At 53.8% G+C, this 17,480-nt stretch overlaps 1 protein-coding gene across 6 annotated transcripts in view; it reads left to right on the top strand.

The window, feature by feature from the left end:
- Positions 1–17,480, top strand: part of MAD1L1 (mitotic arrest deficient 1 like 1) — a 474,298-nt gene that overhangs the window by 182,130 nt on the left and 274,688 nt on the right. For all 6 annotated transcript variants that reach the window (XM_087417466.1, XM_087417465.1, XM_004440893.3 and 3 more), the window contains one exon: positions 14,386–14,530. In XM_087417466.1, coding sequence (XP_087273592.1) covers positions 14,386–14,530 — 145 coding nt within the window. The remainder of the gene's footprint in view (positions 1–14,385; positions 14,531–17,480) is intronic.

The raw sequence follows: 17,480 nt of genomic DNA, 5'->3' as shown, positions 1-17,480 counted from the left end.
TGTTGGGAACCTCAGCATCAGAGGTGCTAATTGGGCTATTGGGCGACTCTGCAGAGATGTGGTGAGATTATGCTGTCTCCTTTTTTTTTTTTTTTCGCTGAGGAAGATTCACCCTGAGCTAACATCTGCCGCCAGTCTTCCTCTTTGCTTGAGGAAGATTCACGCTGAGCTAACATCTGTGCCAGTCTCGCTCTATTTTGTATGTGGGTTGCCGCCATAGCATGGCTGCCCATGAGTGATATAGGTCCACACCCAGGAACGAAACCCGGGCCGCCGAAGTGGAGCACGCCGAACTTAACAACTATGCCACGGGGCTGGCCCCTGCCATCTCTTTTACCCTCTCATCTGAGTTCTCTCACAGTCCCCACTTCCCACGTGTCTGCTGGAGCTCTTCCCTCCTTGGCCTGGTCCTTCTGTTGACCTTCTGCCCTGGCTTGGAAAGCTTTGGAGATGTTGGGCTGGAGCCCAGCTCTCTGCTGGTATGGCCTGATTCTCCTTCTGGGCCTGATTCTCCTTCAAGGACCTCCTACTCTTTTGAGGGCCTGATTCTCCTTCTGGGCCTGAGTCTCCTTCGAAGGCCTGAGTCTCTTTCTGGGCCTAATTCTCTCTTCCCTCTCAGCTTCTTGCATCTGCCACATCCCTGATTGTCTCTACTGCCGGTTTTGGTCTGTCTCCTGCACTAGATGGTGAACTCCTTGAGGACAGGAGCTGTGACATTAAATTTTTTTTTATTGTCTTATTTGTGTGTATTTCTGAAGCAAAGCCCAAGGCTGGATACACAGGGGTGCTCGATATATTGGATGTGTGAACAGTAAATATCTTAGCTTCCTAACTACGCTCTTGGGCATGCACTCTCTCTCTACTCCAGTAGATAGGGGAGACACAGGGATAATTTGGGGGTAGTTTGTTTATTTTTCTTATCCCGTAATGTCTAATTTTTGATGATCATTCCATATCTATTTAAATGGCCTCATTTGAATTTCAGGTTTGGTTTTGTGCCACTGGTAGGAGGTGGACATAACATTCTAGTGAGTAAACAGTGACGTGTCAGCATTTACCAAGCGCCCTCCAGACGACACATGCATCAGCATCACCCTGCCTTGGCATGGGGGGACTGACCTCTGGGAGTCGTCAGGGCTGCTTCCCACTGTGTGTCCCAGCAGCATGGCCTTCCATGGTCTCTTGGGGAGATGGAGTGCTGGAAGGTCCTGACCTGAGGTCTCTTCTCGGGACCCCACCTGGAGCTGGGTCCAGCAGAAGTCACTGACATGCCCCAAGGTGGGCAAGTGTGAGTGTTGGCAGGAGGCCCTTCTGCGTGTACCCTGCCTCCCTCTCTCCCCTCCCCACCACACTCGGGGTGCATCTTGTTGGCACTGAGAGCCATTGGGTCAAGGCCCTTTACATTTGCATCCATGCCCCCAGGGAAGGCACTGTTGTCCTGCCTTATGCTTCTGCAGCTGGAGCTCTGAAAGGTGAGCATGCCAGGCCATGGAGCATGTCATAGCAGGGCCAGTATTGTGTCCAGATATGCCAGATCAGACGTCCGTGCTCTCACCACAACTTCCCCTTATACATCTCTCATGTGGGTTGTCCAGGCTTCGTAGATGTGGAAGTCGAGGTCTCTAGAGATTCAGGGCTCTGAGAACTGGGTCTGAGGGTGACGTTTCCTCATTGCCCAGTCTGCCGATTTTTCATGAGTGTTTCTTATCAAGACCAAGATTGTCCAGGTGTGTGAAGGCAGGTGCTTCTGTAGCCCCCAAACTCCCTACGCTCTTATCTTTTTACCCTCCTTGCCTTGGAGCACAGACCACATTTTGGCTTAGTGCTTAGTACCTGAGGCTGAGTGCTTGGTACCTGAGGCTTAGTGCTTAGTACCAGAGGCTCAGTGCTTAGTACCCGAGGTTCATTGCTTAGTACTCCAGGCTCAGTGCTTGATACCTGAGGCTAAGTGCTTAGTACCTGAGACTTGGGACTTAGTACCTGAGGTGTAATGCTTTGTACTTGAGGTATAATACTTAGTTCCTGAGGCTCTAATGCTTAGTACCTGAGGCCCAGTGCTTAGTACCTGAGGATCAGTACTCAGTGATGGTGCTTGGACAAGGACATTGTACATCTTTCCAGAGCTGTTTTAAGCATGTGTTTACCCGTCACCATCACGGGGCTGCTTTGAGTATTTGAAGCTTGTTTATTTTTCGCATCTCAACCTCATCCATCTTAGTCCTCTTTCTACCCCCTCTGATTTCTTCTCAGCGAGGGTGTGCACAAGAATGCTCCCCGCTTGCCCCTTTCTCTCCCTTGCTTGGAGCTTGTCACCCGGGCTGCACCAGGTGCTCCGGGCTGCCTGAGGGTAGGAGGACGGTGGGGTGGTTTACATCCTGCCTGCCGCTTGGAGCACTATGACTTTGGGAAGGCCATTCCCCCCGAACTTCAGTGTCCTCAACTGGAGGAGGAGGCAGGAGCCACAGTGTAACTGAGAAAACTGGGAAGAACACCCACGTCTGCTGCTCTGAGCTCTTCTTGGTGTCCTCAAGCCCACATGGCCAACCTCAGAACGTCCTGGGGCAAATCCATGGTGGTCGCCGCCACGTGAGACGTGGTGGAGCTGCTTGAGTCCTATTCAGACGAGACAGAGAGAGTCCCTGGAGTCTGGGAGTCCTTACAAGAAGGCATGGATGTGAGTCATCTTTCTGGTAAGGAGTGCATGCATTCTCGGTGCCCGTGGCCCTTCAGGCTGGCAGGAGCTTCTGTAGCTGTTAGCTCCCCTGGGGGCGAGCGCCCCGGGGCGGGGTGGTGGGAAGTCAGTGTGGTGGGAGTCTGTCTTTATCCCACTGACCACTGCCTGCCTTTCTAAACCTTAAATCAGGCAGCTCTGGTGGCTCAGTGACTGGCAGCCTGTCTCTGTGAAGGGCCACATAGTACATGGTTTTGCCTTTTCAAGCTTCAGAATCTCTGTCACAGGAAAGCAGCCACAGATGCCACATAGATGAGCGGGTGTGGCTGCGTTCCAGTAAAACTTCATTTACGGAGACAGGCAGTGGACTGTTTGCTGACTACAGGTACAGGAGAAGGAACACAGCACCCTTCGTTGGGCTCCTGGCCTGGCCCTGCTGCCTGCTGGCTGTGTGACTCTCCCTAGGTCTGCATTCTCTGCTTTCTGACATGGGACATTGTGCCAGACCCTCATCCTCAGGGATGCTGTGGGGCTTAAGTGAAATGATACACAGGCAAGCCCTTCTCCCTCATCCTGAGAGGTCAGGACTGACCGTCTGCATGACACTTGGTATGCATCTCTGTGTCGCCCTGGGAGTAATGGTTACCTTAATTATCTGTCTACCGTCGTTTTCACGTGAGACTGCTGCCTCCTGAAGGCTGGAGCTGTAGGGTATGGGCAGTTGCTCAGTAGGACTTGAGGGGCCAACCTGCCTCCTGGCCTCTACCGTGTCCTCATTTCCTGAGTCTCAGTGGCCTGGGGGCTTCCACTGTGTGCCTGGGGTGCACTGAGCTTGCCTTGCTTGGGCTCCCCACCCCTGCAATTTGGAGGCAGTCCCACCCCTGTGATTACAGGTTGGTAACGGATGGGCTAAATTGGATTATTCATTACGGTTGGGATTGAATTGAAACTGCAAAGGGTAATTTTCCTTCTCACATTTCAAGGTCAGATGAGAGTATTTACTGTGTGGCCTCTGTTTATCTGGGAATGCAAATTGAATTTGGTGATTCGAATTGATGAGATGTTAGGAATAGAGAGCTCATCAGAGGTGGCTCGGCAGAAATGACCGGGAGGCCAGACTGCAGCTTCATGGCCTGCTCCCTCGGCCGTTCCTCTGATTGGTAATTATTACAGCCTTTGTGTTTCTCATCCTCTGGTTTTGTTTCTGCTGTTTGGATTTTTTTTTTTTTTTTCAGAGAAATGTGCAATGACACTTAGAGGCATTTAAGATTGGAATTAGATGGTGTAAATAAAGACAGCTGCGTGCCATACTAGGCCCAGGCATTGTGGGGCGAGGCTCGCTGCTCCCTCTCCAAGGAGTGGGACCCAGAGAGGAGGGCTGCCCACCTCTTGCCTCTGGTCCCCTTCCTTCCCCCCACATGCCAAAGCTGCCACTTGGCAAGACCAACAGAGCCTGTGGTCCCATTGCTGCCCCTGAGACCTTATCTCAGCTGTGTTGGTCGAGGCTGGCCATGTGGTGAGAGGGCGCCCACATGTGTAGATGGTGCTCCGGGTCTGAATAGGAGCCTGGCTCGCCACCGCCCAGCTGCGTGACTCCAGCAAGGCCTGTTCCCTCCTCAGGGGAATTGGGACACAATGGTGGCAATACCCATTCTCCCAGATTCTCATGGGTGTTCAGCAAGATCAGGTTGTGAGAGCGTTCTTTGAGTTCCAACTTTTACCGGACTCCTGGCTACTGACCTCTTCCACTTGTTTCTTTAGTCCCATGGGAAGTTTCAGAGAAGTAAATCATGATGTGAATCTCAACCAGCTCTTTGTCAAGGTGGTCCTCTCAGGCACTCAAAAAGGCCAAACCTCAGGGCCAGGCCAGTGGCGTAGTGGTTAAGTTCTCACGCTGCACTTTGGCAGCCCAGGGTTTGCAGGTTTGGATCCTGGGCACAGACCTACGCACTGCTTATCAAGTCACGCTGTGGCAGACATCCCACATATAAAGTAGAGGAACATGGGCACGGATGTTAGCCCAGGGCCCATCTTCCTCAGCAAAAAGAAGAGGGTTGGCATCCGATGTTAGCTCAGAGCTAATCTTTCTCACCAAAAGCAAAAAATGGCTTAACCGCTGCCTCTCCACCCCATTCTAATGAATGCAGATGGTGGGTTTGCCAGCTTGCTCCGCCCCCAGTTAAGGCAGGGACACGGAGGGAGGGGAGTTTATACTCCTGAATTCTCACTTGGGCTTTGCACTTTGCATATGTGTCTTGTTGGGCAGGGCAGAGATCAAAGGCTCCCTTATCGGCAAGGAGTGGACAGTCAGACGTGGTTGTTGGACCCAGGGCCCCGTTTCCTTGTTTCTCTCCTTTGAGAAGCCGCTGTTAGTTTCCCCTGTTGTGAGTGCCCTGGGATTGGCAGTGAGCTACATCGTGGCCGTGCTGGCCTCCAGGGCACACCCACTCGCTGGGAGTGTTGCCTCTCTTCTTCGAGGACCCTTGCCCTCTGGGAGAGCATTTCTGAAACCAGTACTTGTGGAGCTGCCATGTGACTCCCGGCCAGGTCCCCTGTACATGTGGCCAGGCACGCATTTCCTGTGGCTGCAGCACATGTACACAGGGCTTGGCACATTATCCTGGCAGACAGTTCTGCATTTCATTGGCGGATTCTTCCAGAGCAGGGCAGGGCAGACTATCTCCGCAGCCTGGCCTCAAGGGGATCTTCACGCAGCTTCCCGCCCTTGCCTGCCTCTTCATACATCCTAAGCCCCATCGGTGTCCCTTGCTTTCTGCTCCCAGAAGCCTCCCTGACACCTGCCTGAGCCCGCCCCTCCCTTTGGGATTGTGAATTCCCCATTACCCAGTTGGCCCTGCTGCCATTCCTCTACTATCCTGTCTCCTCTCTTCCTCGACCAGTCCAGGAGCCCCTGAGCTTTCTGTGAACTCGGGCTTCGGACTTAGACTTAGTGTGAACTGTGGATGAGGGTTTGTTGAAGACCATGGGTGTGCAGTGGTGAGTACACGCCATCTCTGCCTTGGTAGGACACAGAAGGGAGAAAGGCCCTGACAGATAAACATACGTCAGTGAGGCAGATGGTGATGTGAGGAGAAGTCCGGGCCATGAGCGAGAAAGAGAAGGTTTGGAGTAAGGTGGCGGAAGGGAAGGTGGCCTGAGGTGGGCATCACCTGAGGCTACAGGATGCCTGTGAATAGATGGATGGCAGAGCTTCCCAGCCTGTGTGCTCAGCATGAGCCACGACTCGGGTGGCAGGGCTGGGCCGTGCGCAGGCAGCAGGGCTCTGACTGGAAAACGTATCTGCCTGAGGAGGAAGTGGCTGAGGCAGGGAGGGAGAGGTGAGGATGAGTTCAGCTGGGTCTGGCCTTGGAGTTGGCTGTTCTTTGAGTGTAACTGGAGGCTGTGGCTCTGTAAAAGGAGGCTTGGCGTGTTGGCATTCGCATTTTAAGGTGGATTTGCGTGTTTGGCCACGCAAAAAGGAGGGATGATGGGATGGGCAGGCAGCAGTGGGGGGCCAATGAGGAGGGACGGCTTGGACCAGGTCTGGCGGTACAGATGGGGGAGCCTGGGCTCAGGATGTGTGGAGGTGGGGTTGTCAGGTCTGCTGAGGCCTGGCATGGTGGGGAAGGGAAGGGAGGTTAGAGGGTGGTGCCAGGGTTCCAGCTTGCACAGCTGGTAAGTGGTGACGCCCTTCACAGGGATGGGAAGCTTTGAGCGAGAGCAGATCCTCGGGGTCAGTGGCAGAGTGCAGCCCTCCCTCGTGGGTGGCTCCCTGCCTGGGAGCCTTGTGTCCTGGGCATGGCTGGCTCCTTCTCTTGCTATCCACCTGTTCCATGCACTGACCCAGGCTGGTTTTCATTGTCTCCAAATCCCCATTCAGATATTGGTCTTTCCTTGTCTGCATCTCCAGCACCTCCCTCAGAACGTCTTTCCTCCAGAAATGCTCTTACATGAATGGTGGCCCTGCCCTTCCTTGGTCTGTAGCCCACGGCCACCATGGCCTCTCTCGTCTTTCCTGCAGAAATGTTCTTGCAAACTGCCCAGGCTGAGGGCATAGCTGAGGGTGCATGAGGATCTTGGGTGTGAACTGTCTCTGCTGCCTTATAGCACAACTTCCCGTGGTTGCCTTTAGGACAGGGCGTGGCAAACCCACCAGCGGGCCTGTGGCCTTGTGCAGTGAGGGCAGTTCGGCAGTGTCTCAGGACTGCCCTGGCCCCTCCTGAAGGGGCGAGCGTGGGGACTCTGCTCCTACTGCTGGTAGCACCCACCTCCCGCCCAGGGGGGCCTTTCTTAGAGAGTACTGCCCAGCTCCTCACTCCAGGTGCTGCTCTGTGCTCAGGGTGCTGCTGAAGAATATTTTGGAAACTGAAGCCTTGCTTGGAGGAAACTGGAGGAAAGGGAGTGAACCTGTGGCTAAGTTCCACAGGATGAGTGCGAAGGAGGCAGTGTGGCCCGAGCTCCTCCCTGCCGACCTGGACGTGAGTGAGTACTCTAGGGTATGGGCACACCCGGTTAGCGTGTGATCTGCTGCCGCTGGTGTTTTATTGAACTTGTAGTCATTCAGTCCATCCACTGTTCATCCTCCAGGCTGTAGCTTCCAGAATAAACCCTAAGACCACGAGGAAATCTTCGTTGCGTGGGATCCGGCCCCCAGCGCCGCAGCCTCTCTGCAGGTTCCCTCCCGAATAGTAGGCCATCTGTAACTAAAGCCCCTCGGGGTGGAGGTTGACCACTCACCAAGCAGCGCTTTCTGTCCCTGGGTCTGAGAGAGATTTCTTGTCTCTAGGATCTAACTGCTGTCTTCCTGTCGCTTTCAGACCACCTGAAGCCAGCCTGGGAGCCAGCTGCCGCGTCCTCCCCTCTCTCCCACCCAGGCACTCCCTAGATGGTGAGGCCTTGAGCACCCTTGGCCTCCCCCCCACTCTGCTCTTGGATCCCTCCAGGTTGTCCCTGTCAGGGCTCTGCACACAGGGTGCCCTGCGCCTCAGAGCCTCCCTCTGGCTGGGTCTCATCTCCTGCCGGCTTCGCCCCACCTTCCCTGCTGCTCCAGGGCATCTTGGCAGCCCTGTCCCATCGGGCTGGTGGTGACCTTGTTGTCAGCAGAAACCCTGACATCCGTCCGGTATATGCTGCAGCTCAGTCGTGTCCCTGAGGCCTGACGGCACGCAGGGTGGGGGTCCTGGGCCTGGGAGTAGCACCTGACCTACGCGCCAGTCACACTCACCCTGTCGGACCAGCCAGCTCTTGCCCACTGTCCCCTCCTGGGACCTTAGCTCTGCCCTGGCTTTTTCACAGCCCTTCCCTGCCATTCGCTTGACAAGCAGACTTCTCTCTGCTGAGTTTTCCGCTTCTGAAGATTCCCTGATGATCTGTGATGGAGCCAAGACCTCTCCCGCCTCCCGCTCCGGGTGGCTCTGTGCAGTCTGGGGTGGGGCTGGGGAGGTGATGTCTGAGCATGAGACAGGCGCAGAGCAGGTCCTTGGTGCTGGGGCCAGGCCTATGTGTGTCCTTTCCTTCCTGACATAGCATAGCGGGCCCTTTATGCCCCAGGCAGAGACAGACAATGAGTCACTTATTTGATGGTGGCTTGTCTTGGCCTGACTGGTGGCCCCGTGGGGTGCCTGGGGCATAGTGCTGGAGAACCTGGAGTCAGGCATTCCCATGTCCTGGTTGGAGCAGAGTGGCCTCAAGTGAGCGACTGAATTTACTTGTCAGTAAAGTAGAGAAGCTTTGAGATCGTGTGTGTTCCTCAGAGCCCTAAGAGTCAAGATGCTTTAGGGGTTTTGCAAAAGTGTGAATAAAATTTTATTAATGTTTTCCTAGTTTCATACAACAGTGTAATGACTAAGAATCAGTGTGCTCCTGAATTGTATTTACATCTTAACCTGTTGGAGACCTGCGGAGGGTTAACCTTTGCTGTCCGGTTAATACTTCTGGGCAGTCATCAGAAGTACAGCTCTCTTGGGGCCGGCCCGGTGGCACAAGCGGTTAAATGTGTGCCCTCCACTGCGGCGGCCCGGGGTTTGCCGGTTCAGATCCCAGGCGCGCACCAACGCACCGCTTGTCAGGCCATGCTGTGGCGGCATCCCATATAAAGTGGAGGAAGATGAGCACGGTTGTTAGCCCAGGGCCAGTCTTCCTCAGCAAAAAAGAGGAGGATTGGCAGATGTTAGCACAGGGCTGATCTCCTCACAAAAAAAAAAAGAAGTACAGCTCTCTGCCTAATCCCACGCTTACATGTGAACATCTCGTCCAAGTGTTATGGATTACAGGGTTTACTCGCCTTAGAGTTGTTCTTGTTTTGAATTTGGGTCTGGCCGTGGCCGTGTTTACACCCTCCATGTAGACGTGCCAGGCAAGAGTTAGTGTGAAGCCCTTGCCCCACACCAAGCATCGAGCCAGAGTTCCACAGGCGCTGACTGTCCTTCCTGGGATGGACAGCACCACCCTGTCCTGGTCCTTCCCAGACGCGATGGCCCAGGCCTTCGGGCCTTTTGTCACAGGGAGCGTCTGTGACAGCTTTTGGTCCTGACACTTGTTCCTAAGCATCGAGGATGGCTCGGGGTGGTGGGCTGGAGTTGGGAGAAGGTAGACAAAGAGACAGTGGGACTGCCCGGGTCGTGCGGGGGCAGAGCCGGAATCAGCGCTGTCTCGAAGAAAGTCATTAAAATGTCTCCTGCCACTTCAGAGTGTGTTGTGTCCTTTCATTGTTCCTTGGAAGTAGATATTCTTAGGCTGGGAGCTTTCTGATGAAGATTACATTAAAGTGGACTGCAGTGGCCCGTCAGAGTACAAAGATGGGTTCTCAAAAGCTCAGATCTTGTTTCCTTCAGCAGATGCTAGCTCAAAACAGCATTGATCAATAAACATGCCCGAATTCTCCTTTAAGAACTAAGAACTTCATTTTGAACTCCCAAAGGTTCTCGGAAATGCCAGTGACCTCAGAGTTCAGCTTAAGCATGGAACTAGAGGTTTAATTTTTTATGAGTTTTCTCTTCTTTGCTTCACAAGAAAGGCTGAGTTTGAACAGAGAGAACATCCCTGACAGAGAGGAGCTGGCTGTCTGGGGTGCTGGTGGTGTAGATCGGGGCTCTGGGGTTTGGCGACCCAGATGCTTCCGCGCTGTAGAGAGATCCCTCGAGGTTGTGGGCAGAGCTGCAGACGTCCCTTTCTGGCCCCACGTCTAGTGCTTTCTCCCCCATTGGCATGCGAGGATCAGGGAGGCCATCTCTTTGCAGGTGGTTTGAAAAACTAATTTGGGGCATTTTGACTGGATTCCCTGTGGAAAGCCAGCCCCTGCCTGTGCCGGATGGTCCAGCGATTCTTGTTACCTGAGGGCCTTGCTCTCTGTCTTCCTTATCTCATGTGTGAATGAGACTCCCCACTCTGTGGGGCCCTTCCTTGAGCGTGCTGTGTGCTGTTACTCTGCTTCCCATGGGATTTTTGTACAAAACATAGACAGCTTCTGACTTCTTACCCCCATCTGCCAACCCGTGTCTACTTTCTTTTTTTTTTTTTAATTTTATTTATTTATTTTTTCCCCCAAAGCCCCAGTAGATAGTTGTATGTCATAGCTGCACATCCTTCTAGTTGCTGTATGTGGGACACGGCCTCAGCATGGCCGGAGAAGCGGTGCGTTGGTGCGCGCCCGGGATCCGAACCCGGGCCGCCAGCAGTGGAGCGCACGCACTTAACCTCTAAGCCACGGGGCCGGCCCCCGTGTCTACTTTCTTTTGTAGCTGAATGGACATCTTGAGAAGGCGGTCAGTACTGTCTTAGTTCTCATTTTCTCTTACGTCCTTCAATGTAGCCCTTCTCGGTCTGCTCCTCATCCGCTGCCCTTCTGCGCCTGCTCAGACCCTCTCCATGCCCCTCCCAGGGGGCTCCAGGCCCTCGGGGATCTCCTGCCCCTTTGCCTGCTGTCGCCTCTGCAGGGCTGCTCTTTTCCCTGTGGTTCCTGAGGGTCCGTGAGTCAGAGGCCCCCCCGCCCCTTGATGACCCAGCATGTCCTCGCCTCTGGGTCCTTCCTGCTTTCTTCCCCTGCACCTCCTCTCTCGAGGTGATCAAGCATTCATCGCTTTGCTTCCTGTCCGTCTTCTGCCCATTGCAGTTACTGCACTGTCTCTGTGGACTGTAGCCTCCCTTTCCCACGCTTGGCTTTCCTGCTGGCATCCTGCAGCCTGTCCAGTGGGGACGCTGGGGAGAGGCCGCAGGGCTGGCAGGAGGAAGGGACGCACTCCTTCCTTTTCCTAGAACGGGCCTGCGGGCCTCCCGTCGCTTCTCTGAGCAGCGCCTGTCACTGCCAGCAGCAGCTGATGCCCATTCGCGGTTTTCCTGGCGCTCAGGGCACCAGCTCAGCAGGCTGGTGCTCTTCTGAGGCCTGGGTCTGACACTGGTGGTGCCTCCCCAAAGTTCTAAGTTCCGATTCTCTAAGGTTCTAGATTTAATGATTTCAGCCTCTTGCCTTGGTTCCCACAGCCCAAGGAATCACAGCTGCTTCCTGAAGTTGCTGCCTCCTTGATATCTTAGGGGTCTCTTTCTTTCCCTTGCAGTTACCCCCTTATGGCTTTATGCCTGGTTAATGGTGCTTGATGTTACATTCCCTCTGTTCACGTATCTGTGTGGTTTCTTTGCCTGAGATGCATACTCCTAGAATGAGAGCCCATGAGGTCTGGCGTATGGTGGTGGTAGATCCCTGCTGCTTCTCCAGGGCCTGGGGAAGCTTGTCGCTGGGACTCAGTGAATGCCTAGTGAATGAATGAATGAGTAGATCTAAGCTGCTGATGGTCCTGAGCGAGGCTCTGCAGAGAGTGTTCAGTAGCATCGTCTCCTGTAATACGCTGAAGTTGGATTTTTAGATCTAGTTCTGTCTTTTAAAAAATTGAGTATCAGGCCTTGTGCCAGGCCGTAGGAACACAGGGCGATGCAGGGCTGACAAACCTGAGGATGGGGCTCACCCCGTGGGCCTGGGCAGGCCGAGAGACACTCAGGCCGAGTCTGCAATGGGCCTGCCCTCCCAGTGCTGACCCTGCTAGTGTCCGGTCTCCTTCAGGGTTGAGTGTCCTCTGGCTTCATTCCTTCCCATCCTGATTGCATGAAAAGCATTTTATCATTGGGAGAGACAGGTTTTCTTTCTAACTGGGCACAGGAGCTTTGCCACCCTGGGCCCAGCCCAAAGCCCTGAAAGGCTGTCATCTTCCTGTGGTGCTGCTGGACACATGACTGGTGCTGTGTCCTGCAGTTGACATATTGGTGTTTATGCCATCTTAGGACTGGGCTAGGGGCTCCCCGTCCCCTCTCCCAAGGGGCTGAGGCCCACCTGCATTTTAGGGACGTGCACAGGGAGCTGGCAGCCGACAGACTCAGATGCAGGTATCCTGTGCAGGCCTGCCTACAGCTCTATTGCACTGGGCCCAGGCCCCCAGGCACCAGAGGGTGGGCTCTTGGCTCTCCACAGGTGGATAGTAGTCACCCTTTTCACAGTGTGCTTGCACCTACTTGTGGTGAGGAGGTCTCCAGTTAGACCCCTGCACGATACGTGGGCATCATGCTCCTAAAACTGAGGGTCTTAGGATTTGTCAGCCTCCCCCGAGGCTGTACCTAACAAGCGTGTGCTGAGGACAGCTTCTCAGAGCAGCCCCTCCCCCCTAAGCCCAGTCACCCAAAAGATGACATTGGCCACATTCTTGCCTTTGCATGCGTGAGTGGGGGAGCAGTGCCACCCTTCTAATTAAGTCACCATGGTGGAACGGTGATTTAAAGTGGTCTTGAACTTCCCCACCTGAACTCAGTGATTCCAGGGTCGATTTCACAGTCCTTGATTATTAAATTGACCTATGAATAGTTTCAAATTGAACTAGAACTCAAAGTAGCCTCTTAATATGTCTGTTTCAAATGAATGTTTGTACTTATTTTTTATTTTTTGTTTTTGGTTATGAAGCACCTAGAGGTGGCAGATGCAGGTGGCCAGCTGTGCACTTGGGTTAAATACTAGTGTAAGACTTTGAGATGGCTCCATCAAAATGAAATGCTAGGGCCCTTGCAGTGAGAGCGTTGGTCCCAGCTCCTGTGGGTCCAAGGCATGTGCTGTGGGCCATCTCGGGTGGCCCAGAGAGGGGCTCTCTGCCAAGTCTCTTGTAAGGTTCTGTTTTCAAATTATACTTAGCTACTTAAAGAATTATACTAAATTATAATAAAAAACCCAGTACTCACTCAGACATGGAATAGAACAAATGAGCACAGTGGAGACTACTCCAGAGAAAGCGTCTTCTGCCATCCCGGTGAATTCAAGTTTTCTTGGAATTGTGTAATCAAAGCAAAAAGGAAATAATTAGATGCCAGGAAGGATGCAAGACTGCAGGTGTCATCTGTAGCCCCTCATCTCAATTTTTGTATTTTCAAAGCAGTGTCATTGTTCTTATTGATCGTCACCTCAGGTAAACTTTACAGTTGTCACCCTATAATCCTAATGATGTTCTATTTCTGTTTTATTTTTTTGAGATTTTAAAGATTTCCTTTGGGCAGAGGTGTCCTCTCCTTAAAGAAATAGCACGAATACTGAGTTTCCCACCCACGCTTGGTAATGTATCTGGCTCCACACCCGCAGCAGGATCACTCCTTTCTCAGGATGACTTCCCTTTTGGCCCCTCTGCAGAGATCCCTTCCTGGGAGCCATCCTGATTATCATCCCCTCATGCACGTATGTGGAGGTGTCTGCGTGTGGGCCCTCGTTTGGGGAGGCAGCATTGAGGGTGCATGATCACGGGAGTCATGGGGTCTTCCCGCTAGTTTTGGGCACTGGCTGCTGTTCACTGTGGCTCCTGGGCCGGCTTCCGAGGAATGTGTAGGGAAAAGCCAGGTGCAGAGGACGGCCCTGGGGCAGCACTGTGAAGGACTGATGGCATTGTGAGAGAAAGCCAGGCAAAGACCGAACTCTGAAGGCGCTTGGCTACTGTGCCAAGAGGTGGGGATGTCAGCCTGTGGGTGGTTGGGAGTGCAAGAAGCCTCTGCATCGGGGCCCTGTCCTTATCTGGGGTGTGAAAGGACGGCCTGGTAGGGGCGGAGGCTGTCAGTGGGGGCTGTCGAGAGGCAGTTCTTACAACAGCAGTAATGCAGGTGGGAAAGGACACGTGCATGAGCTGAGGCAGAGGTGCTGGGAGCCTGAAGGGGCAGGAGGTGTGTAAAGCAGAATGGCCAGAAAGGGTCAGCCTGCTGAGGGTCCGGCGGGAGCGGGCCTGTCCGCGCCTGGCCTCTCGGGAGGAGCCCTGCAGGAGGCCTCTGGGCCCGTGTGGAAGGTCTGGCTGGTGTTCGCCTTTGCAAAGTATTTGTAGAACGGCTCCCGCCCCAAGCTGCACATCTGCCGCCGCCTACGATTCAGAGGGAAGTGCTGGCGCTGGTGATTGAGCTCATTCAGAACTGCCGTCTCCCGAAGCACCCCGTGGCTGACAATTTTTCCCATTGTGTGTGGAGTTGTGTCCCCTCCCCCACTGCCTGCCATGTTCTGGGATCACCCTGGTGTCTATTTGAAATCCAGAAACTCCTGAAAGGCTTTAAGTAGCTATTCAGAAGTGAGGAAATGACAGTGAGCTGGCTGCACGTGCAGCTCTATTTTGGGACCAGAGTGAGAGTGCCGTCCTGGTCCTGGGGGGACTGTCGCTGGGGTGCTGTCCTGTGGGCCAGGCCTCATCGCTCTGCCTTTTGCCTTTTCCGTGTAGTGCCCGGGGGCTGGAGAAGGTCAGGCAGCAGCTCCAGGAGGAGGTCCGCCAGGTCAACGGTCAGCTGCTGGAGGAGAGGAAGAAGCGGGAGATGCACGAGGCTCTGGCCCGGAGACTTCAGAAGCGAGTCCTGTTGCTGACCAAGGTACAGGGCTTGGCGGAGGGTGGCCGGGCTGGCCCTGGTCGCAGAGGGCTTGTCTTCCAGGTCAGCAGCTCCCAGTCCCTGCCAACCCCGCCCCCCACCATGTCCATTCTTAGTCTTTTCTCTCCAGGCCCCATGTGTGTCAAGATTCCCTTTCAACCACAGTGATTTGCGTCCGCACTTCTGGATCAGTCAGACTTGCACGGAGCCGCCTGTGAGTCACGGCTCAGTTCAGCGTGAGCTCTCCCCTCGCCAAAAGGAGAGTCTGGAGGTTTAGTCAGGCTGCGTGGTTTATCCTGGATTGCCGAGAGGGTTCTGAAATGCAAAAAAGAGTTCCCCCAACCCTGGTGTTCCCTACTGGGACTGAGGGCCCTGATGTGGCCCTCATTTCCAGACACGTCTCCAGTAGTTCATTGTCCCCTCCTGGTTGGGGGGCAGAGCCTGCGGGCCTTCCGCACTGACCTGGGGTATCTGAGTCATCCCTGAGCCCTTGTGTCTCTCCCAGTGGGGTCAGCCCTCCCTTAGACTTGGTGGATCCCCGGGGGCAGCCTTTCCTCCTTCGGCACCCGGCAAGCGCGCGGTAAATCGCAGTGGGTCTGCGGCCCAGGGTTTGTGATGAAAACGCACCTGTGTCCAGATGCACTAGGTGGAATACATTCTTGTTCCTAGCCTCTTCTGTGGGGCCGGATTCTCTCTAATTGTTCTGTTCCTGATGTCTGGCTTGATAAGCAGAGGTCGCTGGAGCATGAATTAAGGTTTTTGTGTGAGAGAGTGTTATTTAAAATGTTGCCTTGGACACTGAAATTTCAGATGTGGAAGGAAAAAGCCCGACTCTGTCCCCAGATGCTCTCTAGGCAAGGGTGAGGGTGTCTAGTGTGCTGGCAGAGACTCCTCTGCCTGCCCCCAAGCCCATGGTGAGGGGGCTGTGTGGGCCACTCTTGACCTCAGGGGAAGATGGTCCACGAGGGAAATATCAGGAGTTGTGTCTGACAAATATTTGCCTGTTCTTGGTCGTTTTTTATGAAAATGTAGGCTGTTAGTCACTAGGACCTCCTGGTTATGAAACTTTTAGAAAACAAGTCATATTTCAGTTACTAAAAGCCTGCCATGTCACTCAGGGCCATGGGTTCAGGGGCTTCCCGAGTGGGGCTCAGCCTACCTCTCCACACAGGCCCCAGGTGCTGCCTCTGAAGCCCTGGCTTTGCAGGTGGCCCCACAGTAGAGACATCCCCCAAATGTCCTCACACGCTGCCACCCAGAGCTGTCAGTTGCCTTTCCACAAAGCAGAGGGCACGGTCCTGTTGCCTGGTCAGTTATGGTCGGTTATATGGAGCCAACCTGTTATGACTGCATCCCTTCTTCCCTTCTTCCTCCAAATGTGTTGTGTGTCTGCTGGTGTCGGCTCTGCGTGAAGGGCCGTGATGCGGATGTGCAGTCACGGACCTCCTGGAACTTACAGTCTAGTGGCACAGGCGCAGCAGACACACACACTTGCCACCTGTGACAGAAGCACGTGGAGCTCATCACACAGCAGTTTTTGGAGGAGCTGATGGCTGAGCTGAGACCTGAGGGGTGGCTGTTTATGAAGGGGTGTGTGGAGAATCTGGCCTTGTTGGTAGAGAGCCACAATTAGGGGTGCTGCCAGGGTCAGACCAGATACATGGAAACAGGAAAGAATGCGATGACTTCAGTTCTGGGGGCCTGGCTTGTAGGTGGTTCAAGACCCTCCCCTGAGGGCACGGGTGGGCTCAAGGATGTCTGAGCTCAGGGCAGGGGTCAGATGGGGCGTGACTCCCTGCGGCTGGGGCGGTGGGGCATCTGGACTTGACATCCTGTGAAGGAGAGACAGAGGGTGGGCTGTGGTCTCTGATGGGGGAAGCACAGAGCTTTCCTGGGAATATGAGTGACCTCAGGAAAGTCGCTCAGTCTCTCTGGGTCTCCATTTTCCTGTCTGCAGAGCCAACAACTCAGGCTGGATGACCCCAGGGTCTCTTCTGAGCATGCCGGCCATGTCTGACACTGAAGTAGCTTAGTGCACTGATGCTTAGTGCATCAGCCTGGTGGGCTCTCATTCAAACAGTGCTCACGAGGTACTGTGACAGCCACAGAAGAGGAAAACAGGACGGAGGCTCCTCCAAAAATTAAAAATAGAACTGCTGTGTGATCCAGCAATCCCACTTCTGGGTGTTTATCTGAAGGAAGTGAAATCACTATCTTGAAGAGATATCTGCACCCCCGTGTTCATTGCGGCATTAGTCACGATAGCCAAGACATGGAAACAACCTGTGTCCATCAATGGATGAACGGATAAGAAAGATGTGGTTTATATACACAATGGAATATTATTTAACCTTTTTAAAAAAGAAAATCCTGCCATTTGCGACAACATGGATGGACCTTGAAGGCATTATGCTAGCAATATGCTAAGTGAAGTAAGTCAGAGAAAGAAAAATACCGCATGATCTTACTCAGATGTGGAATCTGAAAAAACCAAACTCTTAGAAACAGAGCAGACTGATGGTTGCCAGAGGCGGGGTTGCGGGGTGGAGGAAATGGGTGAGGGTGGTCAAAAGGTACAAACTTGCAGTTGTAAGATAAATTGAAGAAAGAGGAAAAAGTACAAACCACAGAAGACTTGGTCCATCCCCCTCCTTGTGAGAGGCTCTGGGTTGCCCCGTGTTGAGGGGATGCAGCTTCCCTGTCCTGGACCAGTCGTGTCCCCAGCCTGTGATGAATTCGCGAATGCTGCAAGAGTGCACCCTGAGGTGGAGGCTGATGACCTCTTGGGCTGTTTGCGTGGAGGGAGTGGGCATTTGGCCCTCTTAGGAGGAAAGGAGGCTTTGGGAAAGTTCGTCGAGTGAGTCCAGGGTGAGGCTAGTTAAACGGGTTGGAAGTCACGCTGGTGGGAGGCTCTGTGGGCTGGTAGAATCTCGTTTTGTCCTCATCCAGGTCT

This window comes from Ceratotherium simum, chromosome 26 (genome assembly GCF_057802395.1).
Source record: "Ceratotherium simum simum isolate JZ-2026a chromosome 26, ASM5780239v1, whole genome shotgun sequence".
NCBI lineage: Eukaryota > Metazoa > Chordata > Mammalia > Perissodactyla > Rhinocerotidae > Ceratotherium > Ceratotherium simum.
Note: the sequence above shows the minus strand (reverse complement) of the source record. Positions and strands in the feature narration are given on the sequence as shown.